Below are 12,485 nucleotides of genomic sequence, written 5' to 3' on the forward strand. Positions count from 1 at the left end.
CTCTTTCACTCCGCTGCTTGGCATTAATTACATGACTAATTCATTCACAACAACGAAACATATGATGTAAACACAACATGCAGCGATATTTGCTGGAAAATGTAACATTTCTCATGGCATGAAAACAATGTGTAATCAGGTTAGTTTCATAGGATTCAGATCATGTAGTTCAGCTACATCACCTGCCATTAAGTGACAAAGATTCCAGACCATAAAAAATGTTTGGCCAACACAACCTGAGTAGATATCTGAGATGGTAATGGTGACTTTTGGACAACCTTGGGCATGAGCTTTCATGAATGAATAAAACACAGGAGTATTTTATATACTTCTATCACTGTATTTCCTGAGTGTGTCATCACCTACTCTGCTGGGTGACTCCGTCTGGAAGATGAGTGAAAACTACTTCTGTTTAAATTAAAAATACAACATAGTTTTTGGTTCTACAGAAATAGCTGTACATTCAAACTCAGACATAACAAACAAACTTATGGACTAGTTCTTTAACCAAAGATCACAATATTTCACTGTGTCAGGACATTAGACGTCTCATGGAATGAGCAGATTCCCAGCTATCACAGGCACTCGCTTGTTCCCTTGAAATTGTTTATGACGCAGTTGAGATTAGAAACTGTTAAGAGATCTTGCTCTGAAATGTGAGGTATCCAGCTTGAATGGTTCATGAGGAGTCAGATTATTTACCTTGGCACGTGTCCTTCAAAAACATATGTCTTGTTGTCCCAGTCATCTGGATCAGGAGAGTATACCTTTCCAAGCACTGTAGTTGGCATACGTCCTAATGACAGAAAACACATCAGTTTGTTAGTTTAGCATTTTAAATATCCATTAGGTCTGTATGTGACTCATACAGCAGCATACAGCAGAGACACCCTGGAGAGGTTTGAGAGCAGAGATATAGCTCTATACTGGCCTTCCATTTATTCAGGGGAATGTTTGCTGTGAGAATAGGTGTGTAGTGGTGTTCAAGAGATGTGTTTAAGTGTGTTTTGAATGTGTTTTTAGTTTTAATACTGAATGTAGATATTTCAGGCTTCGTTCACCATTTGCTTTCAGCAGAACCAAGAAGTGACGCTGCAGGTGGTTGGCATAGGGAAAAGGAAATGAATGACACAAATGCTGTTTGAATGCACAATGATTATAATCATGTAGAAGGAACTGTTGTTGCCACCTCTCCCCTCCAACTTGGCCCAGCCCAGCCATGTTAGCCAGGTTCTGCTCGACATTTCTTCCCGTTAGGAGGGAGTTTTTTCTTGCCACTGTCACCTCAAGTGCTTGCTCTGGGGTCAGGCTCTGGGTTTCTGTAAAACGCTTTGAGACAGTTTTGATTGTGGAAGGAGCTATATAAATAAAATTGAATTGAACTGAACTCCTTACACTCTGAAACATGTGGGTACCAAAGGTATTCATGTTGATCATACATGTTTTTTTATTAATTAATTAATTAATTTAGCCTGTTGTTTGCCTTGGCCAGAAAAAGTGTTACTGTTAGCCTTCAAGTCTTCTGATGGAAAAAAAAAATAAATAAATAAAATGCTATACTATTCTTCAGTTAATTAGTTGCAAAGTTAGCTGCAAACGGCAGAGAAGAAAGAAGTCCTCTTATTATTTTGGGTGAATGGTTGCAAATACGTGTTCATTTTCCAGGTTTGGCAGAATACTTCTAATACCTGACTGATCAACAAAACCCACTGTGTTTTGAATCCAATACAATCCTCACACTATTATATGCAGGTTTTTTGTGAGACAAAATCTGAGATTCACAGTGTTGCTGAGCCTGGATACTCTAGTATGTGGTTTATCTGGGATCCTTATACCAAACATGTAGTAGGCTGAAGAGCAAAAATTCTAGCTGTGATTAATTACATGTCAAATTGAGCTATGGCTTGCCTTTGTGACCCTTAGAATAGCACCATGGGAGTCATTCTGACAAAACACCGATCATGCAGACAATGATAATGTGGTGACAATGAGTGGGTTGAGGCTGAGGTGAAAAACACAATAAAAATGTTGAGTGTGTGTTAATTACTGCTCACTGATGAGGAATTAATTGGCTGGCAGTGTGAGTTTCACCTACAGAGACAGAAAACTGCCTTGGATAGCAAAGTTCAAAATGTCTTTTATTTATTATTTAGGTACATGTACCTATAAAGAGATTAATCACTTTATTAATCTTTTTCTGTATCTTTGAACACTACATCCTAAATATGAAGATGACCTTCTCACCTCGGTGACTATTGATGAAAATTTTCTTCTCTCCCGCCACATGTGCGTGATCATTTTGGTCACCGATGGTCACTGTCAAGGTGCTGGTCACTGTTTTGGCTGGGCGGCCGCTGTCACTCATTATAATAGGGATGAGGAATTCTTTCTGGCGCTCACGGTCAAACGTCCTCAGAGCTGTTAGAGTTGCTGTGCCATTTAGGTTGTCTTGGAGGTAGAAATCGTTGCTGTGGCGATACTCCAGGGGCATGGTGAAGTGAAAGGGCGGGCCATTCTCGGGAGAGTCCTGGTCCACTGCTCGGAGGAGGGTGGATGTTTGGTTCAACCTTACTACCTAAACAAGGAGGGAGAGCATATGACTTGCTCAGGTTTTTTGATCAATACCACTAATGAACAATAACTCAGTGCATTGTATTACTATGCTACATGTCACATGTCCTACCTGTGGTCCAGCCACATTCTCAAATACTATTGGGGAGTACGCTGCCTCAAACTCTGGTCCATTATCATTCACATCCAACAGAGGCAGCTGGACCGTGGCACTGCCTGTCAGAGGTGGAACCCCATGATCAGTTGCTATGACAACCAAGTGATGCTGGGGTATCCTCTCCCGATCCAGCGGCCGGGCCACGGAGAGAACACCGGACTGGTCAATGGTGAACAGCCCCTCAGGATCCGAGTCCTCTGATAGGCTATAGGTGATGTCACGGTTCTGGCCTGAATCAGAATCACTGGCCACCAAACGTGCCACGCTAGTTCCCACGTTGATGTCCTCAGGCAGAGGGGCGAGAGACAGGAAGTGTGGAATGAAGACAGGAGCGTGGTCGTTATAATCCTCCACCTCCACCACACAGTGCAGGAGGCTGGAAAAGTCGAGGTCTTCAACCTGAAACGTGAACCGCATTCGGACTCAAATGTCATACAAGTGCACTATAGACAAGATAAAGACACTGATCTTATCAGCCAGATTATATAAGTCACAATAAGGTCAGACTGGGCTGCAGTGTTTCCGAGGCACCCCACAGTAATTGTGATTGTAATCAATTTCAAATACAACTTACCTAAACAGTAGTGGTGTTCAGACCCCTCTTATCAAACATTTTTATTCTTTTTACACCTCTGGCTAAGAAACAATGTCACACCTGCCACATTTGTGTTGTGCCGGAATGTGTATAGCTGATTTTTATATCACCTTATGGAATTTCAAGTTATTTTCCAACAGTGACGTCTCACTGCCACCAATATGAAAAGATACCTTGTGGAGCTGTAAGGTTTCCGTCTGTAACTGATACACCTTGTGTTTGACTGGCTTTAGAGAATTCTCTTCACCTCAAAATCCTTGGTCTTAGCTTTTAACAGGGAGGCTGACAGGTTGGTTTGAGGGATCTATGAGTACTGAAGAAAAATAAGGAACTTTGAGATCGCTGCTTACGAAAATTCTCAAAACCTTTTGCCATTTTTTGCCATCAGTTGCAACAATTCTCAAAACCTTCCAGCAACGTGCTGTATGTGAATGTACCCAAACTTCAGATGCCTCCTAAAATCCATTTCACATTTTCAACAATTCAGCAGCAGGCACCACAGCATCATTCATCCTGTGGCTTCTGTCACTCTGGACTAAGACTGTTTTTTTCTATACCCTCTTCACACATGCCGCGTAGCCTTCACTAAAGGTTTCTCTCACAAAAATGCAATTAAACCCCATGAATTACAGACAGAGAGACATGATACCGAGGCTGAATCAAAGTCATCTTCAACAGTGCGAGACTGTGTGGGCTTTTGAAACAGCTTCCACGTACCTTCAGTGTGAGGTTGAACCTCTGCTCGCTGTGTCGCTCATAGTCCAGACGTTTCTTAAGCCTCAGGGTGCCGCGCTGCTCCTGCTTATGACTGACCATGTAGAACTTCTGCTCTTGGTCTCCAGACACAACGCTAAAGGTGAGCTGGGCATTTTCTCCAGTGTCTCTGTCCTCTGCAGCTAGCTCCAATACCTTAGAACAAGCAGGAACACCATGTGAATAAAGTTGGAGGCTCTATCCCATTGGGGATGTTGGCTTCTTACATTTTTGATACATTAATTGAAATCATTCTCAGATGTTTTTGTCAGCAGCAGAGTATTAGAGTTTGAAACAGTTCAGACAATGTGGTTTCTGGTTGCTAACAACTTGTATTCTGACAATACTCTACTACAATTTGAACAAAACTCTGTAATAAATGTAAATATTAAGTTCTAAATATAGGAAGTTGTTGTCCAGATGGTGAAGAGTAGAATTGTGTTAATAATATACTTCCACAGGAAGATGATGTGTCTATTTAAATCTGCACTATAAAGTTTCTTACCGTTAGGGGGCAAGCCCTGAGGTACCAGCTAATGTTTTTATGTCATGTTAGCAAACAATGGCTTAGGATCACAATCAGCAGACGTAGAGTAACATGAGTGTATCACTGGAGTACTGCCTGCCTACATGATGAATGTATTCATCCGTATTCACCGCTGCTTAGTGCTGGGGTCAGTTCCACAAAGATATCTGCAGACTGGTCCGTGGTGTTAGGCCTGTCTCAATTTAGCTCTCATTACTCTGAAGACAGATTAAAAAATAAAGACTAAGCCTTAAAATAGTCAACAATTAAACTTTGCTTTGTGCAACGGATGAATTCAGATGTCTGTCTGAAGCCTGATTATTAATTTGATTTATGAGATATTCAAAGTCTATCTTTGCGAAACCAGCCCATTTTCCTTCTATAGAAATATCTGGGTCACTGCAGCCTGACAGATGTTTGAATTTCTAGACCAGTTACTAGTTTACTTGGGCTCTCTGCCTCTAAGTGCTGAGCATGTGGCTTGTTTAAACTTTGTTTACCGGAGAGCTGTGGGGAGGCAACCACAGTCTATATATTACATACTAACTAAAACACTTATAAAGGAATGAAACCTGCATAGAGCTGCAGTGTGGGGCTCTCATGTTATGATCAAAAAGTGATATTTTCATTTTTATAATGCAGGTTGCCTTTAGTTTCTTTTAGTTTAATGATTAATAGGTTTCCGTTCACCTAAATAAATAAATGTGGTCATTAACATGTAGATATGTAAATGTGTTATTTTTATGTAGCAGAATTTTTTTTTTTGATATGTGATTTGCAGAGTTTCCTGTACTGGTTAACAAATACCAAATGAATGGGCAAATAGGCTGCAATTTCAGGAAAACACATGCATTGGATGTGCCTGTCTATGCTCTACTATGGAAAAAAACATTGAAACTGTGAAAGTGTTTTTTTTTTTCTTTCTAATAGTTCAGCTTGTTGTTGGAAAACATTTTCTCAAACTGATGTCAGCTGCTGCTTTTGTGTTTCCTCTTAACATTCTTTAAAAAAATAAATAAAAAATATACTAATGTATTAATCTAAGAAATCACATAAGCTACCTTAAAATGTCTGACTGAGAGTAAACAGGAGGCTTTCCTTTTAGGGCAGACTGCTGACTCTTACATCCTTTGACGTTACTCGCTTGTGTGCTGTGCTTTATCAGCAGTGTGGCCCCTACTCACCTCTGCATTGGGCTCTGCATTCTCAGAGATCCTTGCCAGGCAGGAGTGATCAGTGAACCTTGGAGCGTGGTCGTTCACATCCTTGATCTGAATGGTGGCAGTTCCAGTACCTGTCATCCCTCCCCCATCTCTGGCCTCCACGACCAGGAGGTAGGATTCAACCTGCTCTCTGTCCAGACCACCCATGGCTACACTGATTGTCCCTGTGGTGGGGTTGATAGTAAACATTTCGGAGAAAGTAGGCACTCCTCCTACCTCGATGTTAGTGGCATCTAAACTACCCACAATCCTGTAAGAAAGCACCGCATTCTGCCCCACAGCTGAGTCGTCCAGGTCGGTGGCTGTCATCTCCATCACAGAGGTCCCCACTATCGAGTTCTCCGCCACGTCTCCATGGCAGCTGGGGGCGCAGGTGAAAACAGGCGCGTTGTCATTGATGTCCCACACATTGATGATAACATCAGTGAAGCCCGTCAGACCTTCGCCGCCTTCGTCTGTGGCCAGGACAACAAAACGCCACACGGCACGCTCTTCGCGGTCCAGGGTCCGCTGGGCGTAGATCTTGCCCGTGACCTCATCAATTATGAATTCGCTGTCTGCACCCTGGCCGTGGAGAGAGTAACGCAGGGCCTCCTGGTCGGCATCCTTATCTGGGTCAGACGCTGTTACCTACAGCATCAAAGGCACAGAGAGTGTAAATTTTGTTACACTATTTAATTATTGAAATGCTGCTGACCAGGCATGATATTTTGACTGGAAACACTTCACGACTACTCCATAAAGTTATGAACTCTTCCGTAGGTAAATCTGGCAAAGATCCAAACTCCTCAACCCCAACCCACACCTCTTCTGCCTCTCTTCTTCTGTCTGCCCCTTCTCACTCATCATCAACACATCAGCCGCAATTACACCCTAGGCAGGCCAAAGATGTTTCAATTTAGCACTGTAATTGCTGTGTGATATAGAGCCAAAATTAACTGTGCTCCTTCAAAAGGGTAAGAAATGTGCTCTTACATATGTAGAGAGGGAAGAGAGCACTGGGCTTTCTATGAATAACTTTCTAACCAAACTGTCTTTAGTCTCATGTAATTGAGAAAGGCTTAATGGTGGTGGGAAAATATCATGTGTTATTAAGCTAGAACTGTGTTAAACTAGATGTATACAAGTATATAAGTGTGACAGTATATACCAGTTTAAATGTCTGTTCTATTCACCAGAATGATAACTTATAAAACACATAGCTTCGGGGTTAAAGACCAAATGATTTTGCAATGGACCATTTCTGGTTACTGCGACACAGTAATTACTAAACTAAATCAATTTCCAAAAACGAAATCCAAACAGGAAAAAAAGGACACGACTAAATAATGGAGCACTCAATCTCAATTAGATTTCCGCTGCCTTTTAAAGAAGCCTGAAAATATAAAAGTAGATGTTGACAGACAAAAGATTTAAATCATTAATTGTACAACTCATAAATAAAAACTTAACATTTGGAAGTCTTTTTCTAATCAAGATACCTTCAACAAAATTCAGTCTTTTTAAACTGCTAATCTGTTTCTAGCGAAAGCAAACAAGTAAGGCAGAGACTGTAACAAATTCCATTCTTGTAATAGGGTTTTTATCAGCTGTAGCAAGCCATCTAATTAAGCTGAGATTAGCTCTATGAGTTACTTTAAAACTCCATCTCTGGTTGACTTTTTAATGTTTCAAGCTGATTCACTTTAAAAAGAAACCTATAAAAAGGTCTCTATTCAAATTTCGATCCTTTATTTAAACAGGTAATATCACTGAGATGAGGATCTTAAACACTGGCTTCATAGGAAGATGTACAACATGACAGCTCCTCAAAAGTGAAGCCAAAACATCTCGAGCACTCCCTGGTGACTGGCTGCAGTATAGTATATAAACCCCGTCCCTTTCATGTTAACGGAATGGACATGGGCCAAACTAAAAAAAACATAGTACACATCACATAAAATTTTCCCAAAGATAATTTCTGTCATTTTAGGTTTATAGTGCGCCGGTGTATGTTTAAGGGTTTATTTTTTGGATAAGTTTGGTTTTGGTTTTAGTTATTATTAGTTAGGTTAAGTTAGTTATTTGATGCTATAAAGAGTGGCTGTGACGTCATGGCTGACACCCCCACCAGTCACTAATGTATAGGTTCTTGCTCTTAATCACATCGCTAGTGAAAGATGGCAGCGCCTGTATCCAAGATAGTTTTTATTCATTTTTGTGCAGTGGGAGGAAGTGAAGATGCATTGTCCATCTTTATATCCTGACATTGGTCTTCATTATGAATCTTCATTCATACATGATTCAGATGATATTATGCTAAAGACTGAGTCTAAAGCTATCTCATGCAGTACGTCGACATCATCACCACTTGATGATCCATATACAGGGGAAGACATTTCTTTAGAAATAAAGAAACCCAGTTGTTCTTGTAGACCATTGCAGTGCTGAGCTAATTAGTCCTACAAGTAGTGTAAATGCAGATGGGGCTTATATTGTGTTCTGTTTGGCTGCTTAGCTTCCATATTTTTGATGAGAAAGACAGTGAATGATCATTTGCAACTGATTACACAAATAATTCAAAAAAAGTAAAAAGAGGACTGCAAAAAACTCTCACAAGTTCTATTATACAGTTGAATGAGTGGACTGTACCTGCAAAACAAACACTGGTGAGCCATCCAGCTCCTCTGTGACGCTGCCGTAGTACTCGTTAACGGTAAACACCGGAGCCTCATCATTCTTGTTAACCACATTTACTGTCACTGTTGTGTAGTCTTCCCACTTCCCATCTGAAGCTAGGACATGAAGCTTGTACCTGAGCAAAAGTTTTTCACAAAATGAACAACAGTTCACATGCAAATGGGCTTTGTAGAAACACTTGTTTTCTTAAACACTTAAACTACTGAGGTATGATTTAAAGTATGAGAAGTGGAGTTTCAAGCTATAGCATGTATTGTTAGACAAAGACATAAACAAGCAACTGAAAAATACAAAACAAAAAGAAAAAAAACGTGGAATATGACACCGTGTATTTCAGGTAAAATCCTTCAAAAGGCCTTTACCTTGTTACTGAAAGGATTCTTCCCTGGAGTGTGTTCCTACCTTTTGTTCTGTTCATAGTCCAGAGTCTGGGCGATAAAGATAGTGCCCACTTCTGGTTCCACATCAAACACCCCTCCCGTGTTCCCTGAAGTGATCTGGTAGCGCAGTTTAGCATTTCCACCTGCAGATCGGTACAAGATAGAAGTGAATGAGGAATGACAGTTTGTATAAATGAACCTTAGATGCTGACAAAGTGGAGTATAGTAAGTAAGCCTTGTTGGAGCAGTCATTAAAAAAAAAAAAAGCTGTCAGACTGGAACCAGATATGCAGTCTTTAGTGACATCTGATTGCTATATCTTTGAACAATAGGTGATCTCTGCACTTACAAAGGTGATTACTATACCTGCTGCTTTAGAATAGCATCTTTATGACAAGGAATCTATGAAGCAGCAAAAGTCAGATATATTACAGCCATGCACAGGAACTATTTGCTTACAAAAATCTTTATGAAAATAAATTGCTTTTCTTTTGGTGTTATTGACAAGACAGGTCACGTTCAATACACTAACCAAAAATGAAGGAATAAACTTCCATTTGATACAGTTGTCTGTCAGTGATCAGTTTGTCTTCAGAAAACAATAACCCATACTATATAACTGAACCACAGGTTTTATACAGAATTCAAACTGAAGTATTTGAGTTTTGTCTAAAACCAATATACTTCTTTCATAACAAAAACTAAAGATCAGTACATTATGATCAGTACATTACGAATTGATAAGAAAAAATGAAAAGAATGGGTAATGTGGGCTTAAATGTATGAGAAATACTTGATGAGAAATGTCATATCTCCTGCTGCAGGGAAGACAGGTTCAGAACAATAATTACCATTAAAAATTGTAGCATTTCTGCCTTTTTTGCCATCAAAAGCAGATAATAATGGCATTTAAATTATTTTTAGTGCGTAAGGTGGATTCAAATCCAGAATACTTGAGCAGAGTGAATCAAAAGTTCACATCTATTCTAGGTCTTCAGTAGGAAAAAAAAAAACAAGAAGAAAGAAATGATAAAATACTTCATCAGGGTTCCCATACTGCAAACAAAATTATATCCTCTCTGATAGCGGGAAAGGTCAACCCATGTAATTAGCATTCTCATTAAAAGAGTTTCAGTTTGTGCCGGTTTTATTATTAGGGTTTTAACAGCAAAGGGGTTGACATGCAAGTGCTTTCCAAGAAACAAGAACCCAGTTTACCAGATGGTGGCGCTGTAATTGAGGCCCAAAAAAGCAATTTTGGAAAGGCCACACCCCTCACACTGTAAGTCCAATTTGACACACTGGTCAAGCTAAATGTGCGCTACAAAAGTCTCTTGGACCACAAAAGTCTGTCATGATGGATTCTTTGCTAATAATGTGAAAAACAGTAAAATGGCATCTACTTGGATTTTGACTCTACCAACAGCAATTTTGGTATACATCCTCATGGGACTGGGATACATAATTCTATTATGAATGGGCAAAACTGGTCCAAAAACAAGGCTGCTGTCGACCGAAAAACAAAGAAAAAAAAAGTGTGTACCTTATAACCTGGTGAACAGAATATCACCAATTTTGGTGTGCAGGATCAAGTATTAAAAACAAATTCTTGCCATATTGATTGGTGGGCATGGTCTATTCATCATTATCTGCCATTTTATGCCTTTACTCAATATGCCATGAGTTTGAACAAGCTAGGACATGAAACTTGGCACCATAACTGGAAATGATTTGCAAATGCTTCCCAAGAAATATGATTCCATGTGCCCCGGTGGTGGTGCTATGAAAAGATAAAATGTTCCCCCCCCACATCGTAAGTCCGTACGACTTGAAATTTTTCACAGAAATACAGTTCATGTCAGTGTCTTCTACAAAAATGCCTCTAAACACTAACACTACATTCTGTATTATCTTGCACGGTTGAGATACACATTTCTCTTATAAATGAGCAAGATTGGTCAAGAAATATGGCCGCCATCCATCAAAAAGCTAGCAGGAAATTGACCCTAGCTCATGCTGTCTCAAAACAATCCTAATTAAACTTGGAGAGGATATCCAGCACTGTGTCCTCCTGAACATACACACCACCACACTTAATACATAACTTCATTTGTGTAAATGACAATAAATCACTGTCACAGGGTTACCCCATTCCTTCAAGGAAGTAGGGTGCACTCAGCTATTACAGACAGCCAAGGGAAATATACTGTAGTTCTATTTATAATTCCCTCTGACCAGCTGAATACAATGGTTGCCATTTGTTTGGGCTAGGCTAACACCATTGTTGCACCACTTTTCCTAGTGTCCAAGTTTCATTGACAGTCTTTAGCATAGCGATTAGCATTAGCAATGTAAGCTAGCGCTAGCTAACAGCTAATAATTTCAGGTTACTGTGCTATGCAAAAAGAACAGTGATCACAACCAGCTAAAGGAAATATGAGGTCAGTGGATGGTGGATTATTCTTAAGATTACCCAGTGTTTGGACATTTTGCATTTATCTGTGATCATCATAAACTGTATATCACCTTCTTGCAAAGTAGCCAGGTCCCACTGTGAAACCGGAAGCGGTAAGTTCCAACGGCCTTAGTAGAGAGGGGGACCTGGAATGTACCATATATATAAGCTGATCCAGAGGCTTGTTTCTCTGGCTAATATAAAAATGCTGTTTTGGATGACTATATAAGCTTACAGTTAGATGTTTCTATATCAGGATATGTTAAGTGATATGCACAGAAATGTTTTCCATGTAAATAATGTATATGCTTGAATGATTTTGAGTTGCTTTTGGTTTGGTTGTAGGAGGTCTTTACTGTATAAAGCCAAGGGTAGTAAGCAATCCTCTTGCAGTGCAGTAGTCAGGGGCCTAGAGATGGTTTTTTCTTTTCTTTTTTTTCTTCTTTTTTTTTCTTGTCTTTTTTTTTGTATTTTCTCATTCTCAACATTAAGCCTGTCATCAACTCTATTTACTTGGCTAATTCTTTAGGAAGGAAAATATTAATAAACAGCACTGAAGGAGATCATTGATGAGCTCCCCAATGCATTTACCATATGGCAGACAAGATGTTATTTACTACATGCACACTTTGTTAAATTTAGATTTTTTTTCTAAATACATTATGATGTTGAAACAAATGTGTGACTGTTCTCACTCTTTAAACAGAATTAAACTAGCTGAAGCGACTTTGCTTGGCTTTGTCAAGCCTGAACCCTCTAGTTGCTGCTTGTGGATTTAATTGTGGGCTATTGAGCTTGTTCCAAAATGATTAGAATCTGCAAGTTGCCATTTGCAACTTTATTTGTAATCAATGTTATGTATGAACCACCTTTGTCAGATATCTGATTGCTAAGACTAAGCACATAACACATACCAGATGTAGATGGGCTCAAACTGCAGAAAATCACCAAAAGCATTCACAGTGAGTACCTGCAAGGTCATGTGTACTAAAGCCTGTGAACCAAGCATTTATAGCTGTTTTATTGATTGTGTCCATAAGCTTAATCTCACATAGCTACATTACCACACTTGTCTAGGAAACAGCACTGAACTCTCTTTAGAATGGAAGATGAATAGTGTCAGTCTGTGATAAACATGCTACTCTC

General features: G+C 39.7%; 1 protein-coding gene across 1 annotated transcript in view; it reads right to left on the reverse strand.

The window, feature by feature from the left end:
• si:ch211-186j3.6 (neural-cadherin) overlaps positions 1-12,485 on the reverse strand; it is a 276,919-nt gene that overhangs the window by 116,724 nt on the left and 147,710 nt on the right. Inside the window, exons 17-23 of the mRNA XM_041034346.1 lie at positions 8,907-9,027; positions 8,457-8,619; positions 5,787-6,455; positions 4,041-4,232; positions 2,684-3,127; positions 2,245-2,575; positions 703-796 (exon numbers count right to left, since the gene is read on the reverse strand). Of these exons, the coding sequence (XP_040890280.1) occupies positions 703-796; positions 2,245-2,575; positions 2,684-3,127; positions 4,041-4,232; positions 5,787-6,455; positions 8,457-8,619; positions 8,907-9,027 (2,014 nt within the window). The remainder of the gene's footprint in view (positions 1-702; positions 797-2,244; positions 2,576-2,683; positions 3,128-4,040; positions 4,233-5,786; positions 6,456-8,456; positions 8,620-8,906; positions 9,028-12,485) is intronic.

This window comes from Toxotes jaculatrix, chromosome 1, assembly GCF_017976425.1.
Source record: "Toxotes jaculatrix isolate fToxJac2 chromosome 1, fToxJac2.pri, whole genome shotgun sequence".
NCBI classification, from domain to species: Eukaryota; Metazoa; Chordata; class Actinopteri; family Toxotidae; genus Toxotes; species Toxotes jaculatrix.